Consider the following 17,295-nt stretch of genomic DNA (forward strand, 5'->3'; position numbering starts at 1 on the left):
ACAGTCCAAAGATATCCTGGTTGGTAGGTTAATTGGTCATTGTTAATTGTTCTGTGATTAAATTGGGAGCTGCTGGGCGGTGTGGCTCGAAGGGCCAGAAGGGTCTATTCCCCGCTCTATCTCAATAAATAAATCAATCAATCCCACCCTAGCAGGGAATTCGCCCATTGTGAGCCATTCCAACCTAAATACCTTTGATCTAATGCACTGACCAGGGATATTCGCCAGCTCTGACCCATCCCACCGAACGGAATGTTTGCACCTCTGCTCAATCCCGCCGTGCAGAATCCTTGGATCTCTGCCTCATTGCAGTCCTTGGGAACCTTGGCATCTCTGGTCCTTCCATCTGACCTTTGTGCTTTTAAAGGGCCCATTACACTAGCGCTGCTGTGTTATCAGGAGCAATAAATCAGGGGTCCAAAGTCAGTCCCGGAGACTTCCGGTAGCGCTCATGGAGTGAAGTCGCGTTCTTGACTCGCTTCTTATGATCAGCTATATTTTAATTAACTATTAAGGCATCGACTTTTACAATAATTTGAAACAAATTGGGCTCTTTGATAATTGGATGCGTTTAAGGTCTGCTATGTCTAAGAATGGAAAAAACGGGAAGGACGGCAAACCTCCGGGTAGACCGAAAGGTACCGATTTCCCTCCGACTGAACCACCGGTGACTTTGAAAGCTATAACGGAGCTAATTCAAAGAGAAATTTCAACCTCTATTACGGAGCTGATTTGTGAGGAAATTTCAATTAGTTTCCAGAAAATTGCCGATTCAATCGAGAAGATACAAGTATCTATTACGGAACATCAGTCGGCTATATCTGATCTTCAAAAATCCACGCAACAAAATGAGCTCAAGATGGAGAAAATCGAAGAAACAATTAATGTAATGAAGAAGAATCTCAACTTTCTGACCTTTAAAAACTCTGACTTAGAATTCAGAATGCGACGGCAGAATCTTCGAATGATTGGGGTGCGTGAAGCTGTTGAATCTGATAACCCTATGAAGTATTTTTCTCAACTTTTAAAAGATGCATTTCCTACTGTATTTCCTGACCAACCACCGTTATTGGATCGTGTTCACAGAGTTCCATCATACTCGCTTAGGTCAGATAAACCTCGACATGTCATTTTACGCTTTCATTACTTTCAAGACAAGGAGAAACTGTTTCGTTTCGTTCGATCTAAAGGTTACATTGATTTTCTGGATCTTAAGTTCTGATTCGTGGAGGATTTCAGTAAACCAATCCGGGATCAACGGGTTCGTTACAGATCTGTGATGTCGGAACTCTACAAGATGGATTTAAAACCAGCGTTGCTTTACCCTGCACGTCTAAGGATTCGTACGTCGGATGGAGCCCCCCCCATTTTTTTTTTGGATCTCCTTCTGATGCCCAGAGTTATCTGGATCAATTTTTACCTTCAACATCTTAATCGTAATTTTTAACTATCTCCGTTGAGCGGAGGTTGTGAATTTGTCAGTCTTAATTTTTTTTGTCCTATATGGGCAGAAAGGTTTATTTTTGATTATTTAATATGGTTGCTAAACTTTCTTTTTAACTGCGTCATTCCTTTCTTTTTCCCAGGGGATTCTGGGTGGTTATTCCCTCACCGTCATTTTACATATTTCCTTTGTGGCCTTAAATTTTGTAGTTTTTTTTTATATCTACTTTGTTTTGTAGGTTTTCATAACTAGTTTATGTTAATAATCTCATTTTTTTTTGTTTTGTTTACTTATAGGGTCTGGGGTTTGTTGCGGTTTTTTTATATTTTCTGGCTTTTACTCTGTTATATTATGTGTTTGTTTTAATTGAGTTACCTTTTTTTATTCTCTTACTGTTTTGTAATTAGCTGATCTTTTTTTATACTTACACTTCTTTTAGGGAGCATATACCGGAAGTCACGGGGGTAGTTTTAGTGCTTGCTTCTTTCGGGCTGGTCCGCGTTAGATTTAGCCTTAGGGTCATGGGGTGGGGGGTGGTGGGAGGGGCTTCACATTTTAGTTTCTTTCTTCTTGGGCTATGTACATTATTGAAGTATTGGTTGCGTTCTTCTTCCCGGTATCTCTTATTTGTTCTGTTCCCTTTCCGGGTTCGTGGGTCGAGCCTATCGTCAATCCTCCTTGATGCGGGTTGACTTTAGGGGTTATGGAGTCTATTATTAATTTTGTCTCCTGGAATACTAATGGTCTTAATGATCCTATTAAAAGGAAAAAAGTTTTTAAAGTGTTCCGGAGACTTAAAGCACAAATTTTATTTTTACAAGAGACCCATGTGCGGAGGGGAGACAGACTACGTTTTTTTAAATTCTGGAAGGGCCAACAGTTTCATTAGAACTCCAATGCTAAGATTCGAGGCGTCTCTATTTTTATAGACTCCTCAGTTACTTTTATACAACATGATATTATTTCTGATCCGAATGGTAGATTTCTATTGGTTAGTGGTCTACTATTTAATAAAAAGATAGTTTTGGTTAATGTTTATGCTCCTAATATGGATTGTCCGGAATTTTATAAATCATTATTCAATCAGTTCCCGAATTTGAATGAGTTTTCATTGATCTGGGGCGGAGATCTGAATACCTGTTTATCTCCAGCTTTGGACCGTTCGGCCCCTCTACGGACCTTACCTAATAAATCTGCAACTTTGATTAATTCATTTCTCTCTGATTCTGGGTCGACGGACATTTGGCGTTTTTTGCATCCTCAAGAAAAAGATCTTTCTTTTTTTTCCACATGTTCACCATTCCTATTCAAGAATTGATTATTTCTTTATTGATTCTCGTCTTATTTCTTCAGTGATTAAATGTGATTATGACTCTATAACCATTTTGGATCATGCTCCACTTAAGCTTTCTATTAAAATTCAGGCCAATACACAAAATAATAGACAATGGCGTTTTAATTCGTTGTTGCTTCAGGACTCGGACTTTGTTAACTTTATGAATGAACAGATTGATCTTTTTTTTACAATTAACTATACAGAGGATATTTCTGTGAACATTCTTTGGGATACTTTTAAAGCTTATATTCGTGGTCAGATTATCTCGTATTCTGCTGCTTTGAGGAAGAAGCTGAAGCAGGAGGAGTTGGTAATCGTGGACAAGATTAAAGAAATTGATAAGAAATATGTTATAGCTCCTTCTGAGGAGTTATATAAACAAAGAACTGAACTTCAAATGGAACACAGTTTATTACTTTCGTCCTCGATTGTAAACCAATTAAAGAAAACAAGAAGTGAATTTTATGTACACAGTGACAAAATTGGCAAACTGTTGGCTAATCAACTGAAGTCTAATTATGCTAAATCTCAAATTAATCAGATTTATAACCAAAATGACCGACTGATACTTGACCATGTGGGGATTAATCAAACTTTCTGTGATTTTTATTCTTCCTTATATCAATCAGAGTCTCCTCGAGATTCTAAATATATGAATGATTTTTTAGATAATCTAGACTTCCCTGAGATTTCACAGGATATGTCTTCTATGTTAGATACTCCCATTACCACGGATGAGATTAAGAATGTTATTTTCTCTATGAATTTGGGGAAAGCTCCTGGCCCTGATGGGTTTACCGTAGAATTTTATAAATGTTTCGCACCTTCATTAATCCCTTGGCTCTGTAGGGTTTTTGAGGCTTCATTAAAACTTGGTAAACTTCCTGAATCTTTCAATAGAGCGTCAATTTCTCTAATATTAAAGAACGAGAAAGATCCTGCTCAATGTGCATCGTATAGACCAATATCTTTATTAAATGTTGATTCTAAAGTTTTTTCTAAGTTATTAGCAAATAGATTAGAAAAAGTACTTCCTTTTATTATTTCGGAAGACCAAACGGGTTTTATTAAAGGTCGTTACTCTTTTTAGAATATTCGCACACTGTTAAATATTGTTTATACTCCCTCACAAAATGTTCCTGAGTGTGTTATTTCTTTAGATGCTGAGAACGCGTGTGATAGAGTAGAATGGCCTTATTTATTTAAGGTGCTTGAAATGTTTAATTTTAGCACGAAATTTATATCCTGGATTAAATTGTTATATCATTCTCCTGTGGCCTCGGTCCGTACTAACTCTCTAAGCTCACCTTTTTTCCCTGTTTTTCGAGGTACTCGACAAGGGTGCCCTCTTAGTCCTTTATTATTTGATATTGCATTAGAACCTCTTGCAATTGCCATTCGAGAATCTCCAGATATTACTGGGATAACTCGGGGCTTAAAGTCCCATAAAATATCACTCCATGCTGATGACTTACTTTTATATATTTCTAATCCCCAAAAATCCATCCCTGCTGTTTTAGAGCTATTAGCACAATTTGGTCTTTTTTCAGGTTATAAATTAAATCTTAGTAAGAGTGAACTTTTCCCGATTAATAAACAACTTCCCTTATATCATAATTTTCCATTTAAATTGATTAATAATTATTTTTCATATCTTGGGATTAAAATTACTTGTAAATACAAAGATTTATTTAAGATTAACTTTTTACCCTTAATTGACCATATTATTCAACTTTCATCTAAATGGTTTCCTTTATATTTAACTTTGATTGGTCGTATTAATGCAGTTAAGATTTTTTTTTGCCAAAATTTTTATATATATTTCAGGCATTACCAATTTTTGTTCCAAAATCTTTTTTTGATAAAGTTGACTCCAAAATTTCTTCATTTATTTGGCAAAATAAAAACCCGAGACTGGGTAAAATACATTTACAGAAAGCTAAGAGAGATGGAGGCTTAGCATTACCTAACTTTAGATTTTATTATTGGGCAATTAATATTCGACATATGAAATTTTGGTTACTTGACCAGGATATACTATCAATTCCTAAATGGGTAGCATTGGAATTACATTCTGTTCAGGGCTATACACTTGGCTCTATTTTAGGTTCCTCTCTTCCTTTTGATTTGAAATGCCTTAAACGGGTGTCTAACCCGATAGTTAAATATACCTTACGTATTTGGTTTCAATTCAGAAAATTTTTGATCTTAACCAATTTGGCTAGCGATTCCTATTTTAGGTAACATTTTTTCCTCCCTCTTTTACGGATCGTGCTTTTCAAATTTGGAAGACTAAGGGTATTTCACGGTTTTTGGATTTATTTTTAGATGGTTCCCTTATGTCTTTTGAACAATTATCTAATAAATATAATTTATCAAGAATACATTTTTTTAGATATCTACAAGTTAGAAATTTCCTAAGTACTATACTTTCTTCCTTTCCAATGCTTCCTCCTACATACATTTTAGATACTATAATTAACCTTAATCCATGTCAGAAAGGTGCATTGGCTATGATTTATAATATTATTATGAAACTTAGGAAAGCTCCATTTGATAAGATTAGGTCGGATTGGGAACAAGAATTGGGATTTATTATTTCCATGGATGACTGGGGGCAGATTTTACAATTAGTCAATACTTCCTCTATCTGTGCTAAACATTCCCTAATTCAATTTAAAGTTGTTCATAGAGCACATATGTCCAAAGATAAATTAGCTCGCTTTTATTCTCATATTAATCCTTTTTGTGATAGATGTCCGGGGCAGATAGCCTCTTTAACTCATATGTTTTGGTCTTGTCCTACTCTGGAAACTTTTTGGAGAGACATTTTTAATATTATTTCCAAGGTATTGAATATAGATATCTCTCCTCACCCTATTACTGCTATCTTTGGACTACCTAAAATTTCCAGTAATCTTTCTCCTTCAGCCCGTAGAATGATTGCGTTTCTTACTTTAATGACGAAAAGATGTATCTTACAACATTGGAAAGAGCTTAATGCTCCAACTACCTTTTTTTGGTTTTCTCAGACGATATTATGCTTGAATTTGGAGAAAATTAGAAGCAATCTTTATGACTCTTCATTTAAATTTGAACAGACCTGGAGATTTTATTCAATATTTTCATTTAATGTAATATATACCCTTCTTGTTTTTTTTTACTGTTTTTAATGGAGGTCGGGATTGAGGACGTGATTTTAAGTTTTTTAACTCTGTTTGGTTTCAAGTTAGCCCATTGCTTTGCTTTGCTTTTAGTTAGTTGCACGGTGGGTTTTTTTGGGGGGTTTTTTTCCTTTTCTCTATTGATATATATATAAAAATTAGTATACTATTATGTTACCTTGGTACGTTATGTTTAAATTACATTGCTTGTATCTTTTTTTTGTATTAATATCTCCTGTAATTTTATTATATTCTAACAGTGTATTAGTGCCTATATGGCTTATCTTTTTGTATACTTATTCAATAAAAAGATTTAAAAAGAAAGACAAAGTCAGTCCCATGTGATTTGATCTGAAAATGTACAGGAGAAATGATTTGAAGTTACAGAACTGTAAAGTGACAATGCAATGGAAGGTGATTGCTAAACACAGGGAATGTGAGTAGAATCGGTTCACTGAACAGGCACAGCAGGACCCTCATCATTAGAAGTGTTTATTATGTGAGATTTGGGTGGCGGAGTGAGGATATGTCTCTACCAAAGGAGGTGTAAGGTGTTTCTTCCCTCCGCTAACCTGCAGGTCATCCTTGGGCAAAGTGTAGCACCTGCTTCCCCCCCCCCCGATCAGGGTCACAAAAAACCATGGGAGCAGGTGGTAGATGGTCATGTGTGGAGCTGGTGTATATCTCAAGTCCACTGACGCCAGGCAGACAATCTCTGAAGAGTATTGATAATGGCTGGGGTCACCTGTCTTGTAAAGACACTACCCAGAAGAAGACAATGGCAAACCACCTCTGTAGAAAAACTTACCAAGAACAATAATGGTCAAGACCATGATCACCCACATCGTACGACACAGCACATAATGAATGAATTATGTAAAATAGGTTCTTAGCTGCTCAGAGATTTTAGTTGTATTGATATGGGTTGTATTTCAAATCTGAGACATGTTCAGTCTCTGTCCAATATTTTTAAATTCTTAAATGTTCAGCTTTAAAGTGTCATAACTGTCCAAAGAATCATCTAGTCATAGTGATTGACATAAATAACCAATGTGTGATGTGCCTGGGTTAAATTTACCTGCGCAGGATTAACCCTGTTTTGTTTCCTCTGCTCCCTGCAGCCTGGTTTGACTGCCTCGAAGCTGTCTCTTGGAAAGTCTGTTCCGTTGACCAAAGTGGTCCAGAACGACTCGTACACTGCTCCTCCACAACCTCCTCTCACCCTCACTCGCTCGGGACCTTCGACAAATGTGTCAAGAGCACCAGCCCTCGCGGCAGAGCCGGAACCAGCTGAAGATGTGAAGCCTCCAGAGGTACCCACCCCTCCTCAGTGCATCCAAGTCCGAGTACCTTGACGGTTAACACAGGCGTGAATCTAACCCGGCAGTGACAGACAGCAAACTGCTGCAGTTCAGTTCCCGATGTGTGAGAATGGGAGTGATAGGGACTGGAAGTCTGGTGTCTGAATGGGGGAGGTGTTTCACAAAGCAGTTACCCAGTCTGTATCTGTGCTGTTTGGCTGCTCTCTTGTTATTACCTTTAGAAACTCTGCTTTCATGTTATTTTTGAATTCGCTCTTATACTGAGCCAATTTGTTTGTAATTCCCGGGTTTACCTCTTTAACATTTGTTAAGTGGCATAGTCGTGTGCTCGAGTTTCCAGCCTGCAGGATCAGCTCTCCAATGCAGAGGAATTCTGGAAAAATATAGCTGAGACAGCCGAAGTGATCTCATCAACTCCTGAGCTGGAAACCATTTAGTCACAAGCCCTTCGGCCAACTTATCCGTGCCAACTGAGTTGTCCACTTGAGCCAGACCCATTTCCCATGTTGGTTTGCACTTCTGGGTACCATTGTGCCCATTGGAAAAGTTATTCCATTTCCTTCCTCCCTGCACTTTCTAATTTGGCACAAGTGATGCCAAAAGGGGGTTGAAGTAAAACACGCTCAAAATTTACCTGCGTTGAGAATTTCAACCATACTGGCCTATAAAAGGATGGTTCTTCCTCACAGAACAACCAAATGCTACTGGCCCTGTTTCTCCTATCTAGAGGGCCAATACTCGACTGCATTCTGTGTCTTTCGAGATCCCTGACCACAGTTTGGTGCTCACTGCTGCATTAGGGAATTAAACCACACTCCCCACTCGTGGGGCGAGAGGGGAGACTTCACCTGCTGTTCTTCAAGTTCTAGTTTATTGTCATTTGACTATACATATAACAATCTAACAAAACAACGTTCTTCCAGACCACAGTGCACCTACTAAAGGTATATCACAATCACACAATATAAATAAAAATATTACCGCAAACAGCTTAATAAAATAGAATTGAGACCCACAGGAGAAGGTATAGCCTTTGCCCCAATGTGTATACATTGACAGACTGCAGTTGCTTTCCAACCAGAACTTTCCTGGCAGCTTCCTTACCACAGTATCTGGCTGTACCCTCCAAGGTGTCTGTGATCCCCTTGCATCAAGAATAAGCTTTCTGCAGGCACTGTGCTTCAACCTAACAAGTCTCACCCCTCCACTTTCCACCCCCCACCCCCCAGGAGCTCTTGCATTCACCTGCCATCGTTGCATCAGCATTCTGAAGCTTTATCACCCCTATAACAGGGACAATGTTGCTTGTATTATCAAAATTGGAATTATTATCATTGGCATATGTTGTGAAATTTGTTGTTTTGTGGCAGCAGTACAGTGTAATTTTAAAAACTATAAATTACAGTATGAATAAATTTGTTACATAAGTAGTGCAAGAAGAGAGCAAAAAAAAAGTGAGGTAGTGTTTATGGGTTCATCTGATGGCAGAGGGGAAGAAGCTGTTTCTAAAACGTTGAGTGGCTGTCCTGGAGCTCCTGTACCTCCTCCTTGATGGTAGCCATGGGAAGAGGGAATGTCCTGAGTGACGGAGGTCCATCAGATGCTTTGAGGCAACGCCATTTGAAGATTGGGGCAGCAAGGTAGCTTAGTGGTTAGCACAACACTTTACGATACAGGCGACCTAGGTTCGATTCCTGCCACTGTCTGTAAGGAGTTTGTACGTTCTCCCCGTGACCGCATGGGTTTCTGGGTTTCCTCAGAGTACTCCACTTTCCTCACACAGTCCAAAGGCATACCAGTTGGTAGGCTAATTGGTCATTGTAAACTGTCCCATGATCAGGTGATTTGGGAATTGCTGGGTGGCTGGGAGGGCCTAATCAGCACTGCATCTCAGTAAATGAATAAATAAATGTCTAATGCTTTGTTTCTGGGCCTTCACTTCTTCTTTCAGCTCTGTGGCTGCTTGTTTTTGTTAAGTAGTGCTCTTGTGGCTTTGACGGGTAAATTGCCTTCCTCTCTCCCCTGCCCCGATAGTGTTGCGGCAGCATATTTCCAGTCCCACTTCACTGGGGTGGTCGGGTGCACAGTCTCCCGTTCCCGGGTTGGGACCTGGTCTGGCTTTCCTGGGTTGTTGTCTGGTCTCTTCTCACGTCCCCCAGGGAGGTGTCCGATCCAGTCTCGCATCCCCGGAGAAGGGTCCAATCTCACTTTCACCTGGTTGGTTCACAGTCAATGCTACATCCACATCACCCCTGGGCACTGCAGCAGTTCAGTCCATCTCCTGCTGTGTTTACTGTGTGACCAGTAACCAGAGCTGAGGGCTCAAGCTATGCTGTGCGCATGTTATTATCAGTGCAATAAATCTCTGCTCTCCTTCACAGCTAAATCTGAGCCCATTGGAAGGAACGAAAATGACTGTGAATAATCTCCATCCACGTGTGACTGAGGAGGATATAGTGGTGAGTTTGACTGGGCTCCATATCTAGATTTGATTTCTCTGAATGCAAGTGTGTCAGTCACTTACACCCTCCCCTGCCAACGCCTGGGGAAGGTGGTGGTGAGCTGCCCACGCCTGGGGAAGGTGGTGAGCTGCCCACGCCTGGGGAAGGTGGTGAGCTGCCCACGCCTGGGGAAGGTGGTGAGCTGCCAACGCCTGGGGAAGGTGGTGCTGAGCTGCCAACGCCTGGGGAAGGTGGTGCTGAGCTGCCAACGCCTGGGGAAGGTGGTGCTGAGCTGCCAACGCCTGGGGAAGGTGGTGCTGAGCTGCCAACGCCTGGGGAAGGTGGTGAGCTGCCGACGCCTGGGGAAGGTGGTGAGCTGCCGACGCCTGGGGAAGGTGGTGATAAGCTGTCTCCTTGAGAACCACTGCAACCCTCCTGATGAAAGTGCTCCCACAGATTCATGGAGGAAGAGCTGTCTAACGCTGTTCTTGAAAAGGGTTTCATGGCAGAGACAGTGTGGGGATTTACAAAGGAAAGAGTGTCTGGTGTGTGAGTTAATGGCAATCAGTGCAGTCTGCCTCCACTTCCTGTTCCCTGGGCATGGAGCAGTGCTGGCAGATTGTGGACCTGCTCCATTCCCAGAGGGAGGGAATTATAGACAGCGCAGAATAATTCCTTGCGTCTTGTAGCGCAGTTATTGCAGGAGCTGGTGTGTAGTTCGGTTCATGAGATGGAGCTGCCAGAGAGCCGTGAAGTGACTCTGGCCTTCGGTGCTGGTATAAATCACTGATTTTCAGCCCTCACTCTAGTTCCGACCAGGGTCTTTGCTCAAGAACAAAGCCAAGGGGGTGTGGTGGAGTAGCTGGTGCACGGAGGTGAGCACGTGTTCCAGGATTCACTCTTTGCTTTTCCTCCCATTTCTAGGAGTTGTTCTGTGTTTGTGGTGCTCTAAAGCGTGCCCGCCTCGTACACCCAGGAGTTGCAGAAGTCGTCTTCGTCAGAAAGGACGATGCCATCACGGCTTACAAGAAATACAACAACAGATGCTTAGATGGTAAACTGGCCGTTCCAGGCGCTGTTGTAAATCCTGTCTTGATGAAGTTTGGGCTGTAGTCACTGATGTTTGGGGCAGTTGTACTGGAACCCTTCCCTCCCTGTTCCCAGTGCTCCCTTCTTCCATGCCTCATACACCACCTCCTGTAGTATGGAGGCTCTGGACTGTTGTTTTCGGTGTCACAGTGGGCTGGTTGCAGCAAAATTGCACCCCCACCCCAGCACTGGGTCCCGACTATGTGTGTCTGATCTCGATCCCTCTCCCATGGCAGGGAGGTCTTCACACCAATCGATTCTGTCTCAGTTCCCTTTGGCAATGTCAGTGCAGTTTGAGGACAGGGGAAAGGGTTTACAGGAAATACTGATGTGTTACAGAGACTGAGCAGGTTTCTCGAAGTGTTAGTGTTGCACGGAGATAAGGAAGGGTTGTGAAGGCATCCTAATGCTTTGTGGAGGGTGAGAAAGGTTTACTCCAACTGGGGGGGTGGGGGGTGGTTTTGGATGGTAAGCAAAATCATGTTGATGCAGATGGGAGTGAACAGAGTGTTGATCCTCGCTTCTCCTCTCCTGGAGCTCCTGAGGCTTGTGGTGGAAACTTGGATCAGTCTAGGGTGGTGGGTGGGTTAGCCTTGAAACAGTGGGTTGGGGGATATTGAATGGCTAGGGTTGGGGGAGTTTTGAAACTGTGCAGGTTTGTTTGGGAGTGGGGCGGCGGGGAGTTAAAACTTTTCGGGCATGAGTCTATTTGTTCTGGGAATTCTCACTGGACGTGCCCTTTCCCCTCCTCAGGTCAGCCAATGAAATGCAACCTTCACGTGAATGGAAACGTCATCACTTCAGAGCAGCCAATCTTGTTGTAAGTTGGTTAGAGAAATACAACATGTATACTGAGGTGTCTCCCCCATGTTCCAGCCCACCCCACATTCCAGCTCCTGCCCTCCCCCACAAACCAGCTGAGCTCTGTCTACCAAGAGTACTCCTTCATCGCTGCTTCCTCCCTCCCCCCTCCATCCTGGTAATGCATCAGCCCTAGCCTGTCTGCCAGTTGATCAGAGGGAATCCTGTAGATTTAATATATTTAGGCTTCCAGCAGGCCTTTGACCTCATAGGCAGCCGGTGCATGGATTGAAAACTGGCAGTCATGTGGAAGACAAAAAGTTAGAATGAGGGTCTCAACTATTTATTCCTCTCCATAGATGTTGACTGACCTGCTGAGTTCCTCCAGCAATGTGTGTGTTGCAGCTAGAATAGTTGAGTCTTTTTCAGCCTGGGGGAGTGCCACTAGTGGAATGCCCCAGGGATTGGCTCTTCTCCTTTAGTTATTTGCTATCTACATTATTGACCTGGGGGAGGGAATGAAATGCAAGGTTTCCAACTTTGTCATTGATACACGATTGGGTGGAGGAGTGTGTGGTGACGAGGACATTTTGATTCTGAAATGGGATGTATGGATTAATTGAAGTGGAATTTAGTGTGGGAATGAATAACATCTGCACTCCATATCAAAATGGAGACTGGAAATGAGTGAGGTTAAGAGGGGATCCAGTTAATCCAGTGAATGAATCACAAAAACTAGCAGCCAGGTCCAGCAAGTAGCTAAGGAGACAAATGGCATGTTGGCCTTTATCGCAAAGGGATGGGAGTTTGTGTTTAGGGAGATCTTGTCATAGTTGTACAGGGTGTTGGTGAGGCCACACCTAGAATACTGTGCAGTTTTGGTCCCCTTAACTAAAAACGATAACAATAACACTGGACACCAGGCTAATTCTTGAGTTGAGGTGGTTGTCCTAACAGGGGAAGGTACAGTTTGGGTCTGTGTTCCTCGAAGCTTAGAACAATGATAGGGCGATATTCAAACATAAAATTGTGAGAGGGTTTGAAATGGTTTCAGTAGTTGAGGGAAGCATAGGGGTCAGTCATTTAAAACAAAGAATTTGAGAAATTTCTTCCCTCAGACGGCCTTAAATCTGTAGAATTCCATGCCTAGTGTGGTGGAGGACAGCATCATTAGAAGTATTTAAGGTGGAGATGGATTAATATTTGAAAGTGCAAGGAATCGTGAGTTGTGGGAAACTGACACAGAAGATGAGGTCAGTGTAGATCAGCCACAGTCACACTGGATGGTCGGAGTCGCCTATTATCGCTCCTCCTGTCATGTGCATCAGGATTAAGCAAGGGTACCTCTGGAGAACCACCAGCGAGAGATTTAGCTACTGATTTTTACCTGGTGTCTCAGCATTTGGAATGGTTCCTAATGATTTACAATTGAACTCCCTGAGTATGTTCACGTGCAGGGCTCTAAGGGTGTTCCTACTTACTTAAGCCCATCACCCCTACTGGGGCGTATGCTGCCAACAGCAGCTCACTAGAGTCCTCTGTCCTGAGCCAGCGTTATAGGTTGTCCCCAGGTGTAAGTAGCCCACCGATAGTCGTTCCTCTCCCAGGGATGAGGTTTTTGGAGCGTCTGTTGGCTGTTCTCTAGCTCTGACTCTAGACCCATACCCAACCCTCCTTTCACAGCCCAGCTTGGGACTATCCATGGCAGATTTGAGGGGTATCCAGCAGTGTGGGGTCGAGCCAGTGGGTAGGACGGGAGTAGATGACTACATGCTGTACTGAGACGTTTGGCTGGGTTGGGTGTGAGTTTTATCCACCATTCCCACTGCCTACACCAATTTCTGGACCTGGGGCAGTTTCTTTGTTTGCTTACAATAGAACTTGGCCCATAAATCTCACTCCCCAGCTTATTTCTCAGCAACTGATCTCCTCCACTGTCCCATCAACACTCCCTAGATTCTACCCCTTCACCTACACACTTGGGACCAAAAAACCCACACGTGTTTTTAAAGCGGAGCACCCAGAGGAAACCCATGTGGTTATGGAGATTGTGCAGACTGCACTGGAGGTCGAGATTGAACTGTGGTCTTCAGAGCTGTGAGACAGCGCTGCCTGATGCGCCACCTTTGTTGCTGGTTTCTCATGGGCTCATTCATTTGGATCCCTTACTGACGAACGTGGATGGTGTTGGGACTGGCACTGTGTACCCAGACCCTGCCGCCAGTTTGCATTCAGACTCCTGGCTGCCCTAGTGCTGACGGGGAGCTGTTTACCCGTCAGGAAAAGGGTTTGCTCAGGAAGCCACCCTGGGGTGGTGCTCTCCCCAAAGCACATCCACAGGCTGCAAGCTGGTACGGTTTAATCATCACGTGTAGCAAGAAACAGTGCGAAGCTTGTCTTGCACACTGTTCATACAGATCAAATCATTGCACAGTGCGTTGAGGTAGAACAAGGTAAAACAGTATCAATGCAGAATAAAGTGTAACAGCTGCAGAGGCCAGAGTCCATGTTATCGTATAAGATCCATTCTAGCGTCTTATAACAGTAGGATAGGAGCCCTCCTTGAGCCTGCTGGTACGATTTTGTTTTATTGTACGTAGAAAGCAGTGGGAGGCTTTTCATCATCTCCTTCTTGGTGTCCGGTGGCTCTCCCTCCACCCATTTACAGCCTCCACGGTTGCCAGAGCTCAGTCCACATCTCCTTGTGACTAGGTGCTGCCGATTGCTGCTATTCTACCGTGGGGCTTTCCAGAGGCAGAGTGGTTTCACACACATTTATTGGGCTGATTTAGTCTTGGCGATATGAGCACCATCATGTGGAGGAGGGGCTGTTGAGGGTGGGGGTGGTGGGTGGAGAGGACAGGGGACTGAAACGCCAGGGTTGCCGATCGCTGATCACCTCCAACCTTTGCTGCAGGAGACTGAGCGACAGTCCAGTGGTGAAGAAGCCTGAGCTCCCCAGGGTCAAGCCCCGTCCATCCAACCAGCCTCCGGCAGAGGTCGACCCAGAGATCATCCTGAAAGCGCTCTTCAAATCCTCAGGACCTTCGACATCAGCCCATCCCACCGCGTTCAAGATCAAACTCTAACTTGCATCAGTGAGACCACCTTCAGACTCGACCACAGCCCAATTCCTCGGCCTTCGGCATCTTAATAGTTTCCTGACCTCCTTTAGGTCCCTTCCACCTGATGCTGTCGGGGCAGGTGGTGTACAGTGGGCAGTAGCTGAGGTCCTCTCTGCCCCTGTCCGTCAGCACGCTGTCTCTTGACCTGCTCGGCCAGGCCGGTGAACTTGCCTCACTGGCCACCTGGTCTAAGTGCATTCCGGTGCTGGTGATACAGGTTGTTCCACAGACCGATCTGGTCACGATTGCTCATTTCACTCCTCTCTCTGGCGGAAGGTGACTTGAGTGACAGAGATGAGGTGCTTTAACCTACTGCCCCATGCCCATTCTCTCAGGAGCTCTGCTTCTCCCCACAGGGAACAGAGTTGAACCACGTTCCCGTGCTCCAAGCAGCCCCTCACCTTGTTATTCTCACACACCTTCCCCAAGGTTGACCAAGGAAAGGCAGCAGACTAGATCAGTGTCCCTGGCAGGAATAAACTGCATTCCCCACTTGTTTTATTGATCACCAATCCCTGTTTATGGTGTTGTGTGTGCTCCGGGTACTAATATAATGAGACTGGCTTCTCACCGACTGCATGTTCCATCATGTCCTTCGCTTTCCGCGGTTTAAATCACAAGCCCAGGCCTGGCAGGAGCTGGTTTGCACCCTTTGCCCGGCCCGCGAGGGCTGTGGTTCCAGGTGTTGCTGAGGGCATTCACAAGCAGTGGAATAGAGCCAGTTGGGGCGAAGACTCGGCTGTCACCGCTGTCTCTCCCACTCTCACTGCATCTCTCCATGCAGCTGCCAGCAGCTTTGCCGACTCAGAATTACATTTGAGATTCTACATTACCCACCCTGGAGAATTTCTCCAGATTAGTCGAGGTGTATGTCTCCTGTGTTTGTTTGGGCTGCTGTCTCCCTGCACCATGAGGAACCTGGACTGCTGCAGAGGTGAACTGCCAGGTACACTGATACCTGGCACTCAAACAACAGGCCTCAGCAGGAGAGCTGGCTTGCCCAGAACCTCCTGCATTTAATAAATGTGGTTAAAGTATTTGATCATCTCAATTAATAAGTTCTTCGGCCTCTCGTTCAAGAAGTGGAAGAATTTCACAGCCTAATGAGTGACCTTGTGAGTGATAAAGGATCTAGATCAGAAATATTTTGCAGATACAAGGTCACATTGTGTTTAAAAGGAAAATGTGTTCAGTTGCTTGTGGTTTGCAGACAGATGTCACTGATGGGTTGTCCATCTTTGGCAGGGGTTCTCTACCTTTTTTATGCCATGAACCAAAGTCATTAAGCAAGCAATCCATGGACATCAGGTTGCGAACCCCTGGTCTAGAGTGAATCAGCCCATGTCTGCAAGGATGAGTAGATCGTGTTAAAGAATTATAACAAAGTGAGTAAGTCCTCCCCTATTTGATTAGAATAATTCTATCATTCTGTCTTTTTAAAATATTCTTGAAGTTTTTGCCCCTTTCTCTTTGCTGTGGGGAGTTTTACTCCCAGGGACTGGCAACAGGAGCAGAGGAACATGGACCTCTAGCTCTGTGCATTTGGCAGGTTCCTCAATTTCCAGACCTTTCCTAGATTGTTTCTGTAGAGTAAATTCCTGTTTGTGTTGTTTTTAGCTGTAAGTCGACGTGACTGGGTGATCATTTAGGGATTATATAGAGGAGGAGGGTGTAGTTTTTATTCACGGTTGAAGTGTGTGAGCGTCAGTGAACCTCAGTGTGATTTTGTGTGCCAGTGCAAGGGACGCAGCTGGGCTTTGAGGCAATGCTGCTGAGCAGGTTGGTGCCGAGCATCACTCAGTTTGTGTGGAAAGAGCATGGGACCTATTGTGATAATAACCTGAATACTGACTGAACCATAGTCAGAATGAGATGCAGGCCCCTACTTGTGTTGGTTGATTCATTGTTGAGGAAGAATCAATGGGAAGACTCAAATTCTAAATGCTTCTGATGTATTGCTGACTGGTTAAAATGTGCCTATTATCTGCACATTCACTGTGATCAGAAAGGGGAAGATAAGGGGGATGTGTGGAAGAGAGCTTTTTTTCCTAATAAGTCAGTGGTAACTGTATGGTTCCCTTTGGGAATGGATTAGGCCAAAAGAACAGACCTGTAACCCTGTCCCAACAACTACACATTGTTTTTGCTCCAGCTGTATCCAGGGTAGCCAGGGTCTGCCCCCCACCCCTCACTCTGTTTTTCTGGGCGGTTCTGGCTGCCTGCTGTGTTATCCGTGCTGGAGAGCAGCTGCTCAGAGACTAATGGAGCTTAGACTGGTGCTGAGAAGTCCTCTTTTCCAGTACCAAGACGGGCCACGGTCTCACTCAAACCATAAATGGAGATACGTCATCCACTGAAGTCCAACCACTGGCCATGTGTGGAGTCAGCCTTGGCACAGGGATATCTTGATGTGCTGGATGTTTTGCAGCCATGGTGTCCTATCCATCTAGACCATCTTGTTGCACCCCCGATAGTGTTCCAATAAAAACTGGAGCTGCCTACCAACCGTAACCATGGATATGTTCCACTTGGGGCAGGTGAAGTTGGTTGAAATGTACTTTTGATTTTTTTTT

At 43.8% G+C, this 17,295-nt stretch overlaps 1 protein-coding gene across 2 annotated transcripts in view; it reads left to right on the forward strand.

Annotated features, from left to right (window-relative positions):
- Nucleotides 1-17,295, forward strand: part of poldip3 (polymerase (DNA-directed), delta interacting protein 3) — a 39,132-nt gene extending 21,837 nt beyond the window's left edge. For both annotated transcript variants that reach the window (XM_072271804.1, XM_072271803.1), the window contains exons 5-9: nucleotides 7,066-7,257; nucleotides 9,648-9,725; nucleotides 10,632-10,761; nucleotides 11,550-11,616; nucleotides 14,515-17,295. In XM_072271804.1, the coding sequence (XP_072127905.1) occupies nucleotides 7,066-7,257; nucleotides 9,648-9,725; nucleotides 10,632-10,761; nucleotides 11,550-11,616; nucleotides 14,515-14,686 (639 nt within the window). In that variant the 3' untranslated portion in view covers nucleotides 14,687-17,295. The remainder of the gene's footprint in view (nucleotides 1-7,065; nucleotides 7,258-9,647; nucleotides 9,726-10,631; nucleotides 10,762-11,549; nucleotides 11,617-14,514) is intronic.

Source organism: Mobula birostris, chromosome 11, assembly GCF_030028105.1.
Source record: "Mobula birostris isolate sMobBir1 chromosome 11, sMobBir1.hap1, whole genome shotgun sequence".
Taxonomy (NCBI): domain Eukaryota; kingdom Metazoa; phylum Chordata; class Chondrichthyes; order Myliobatiformes; family Myliobatidae; genus Mobula; species Mobula birostris.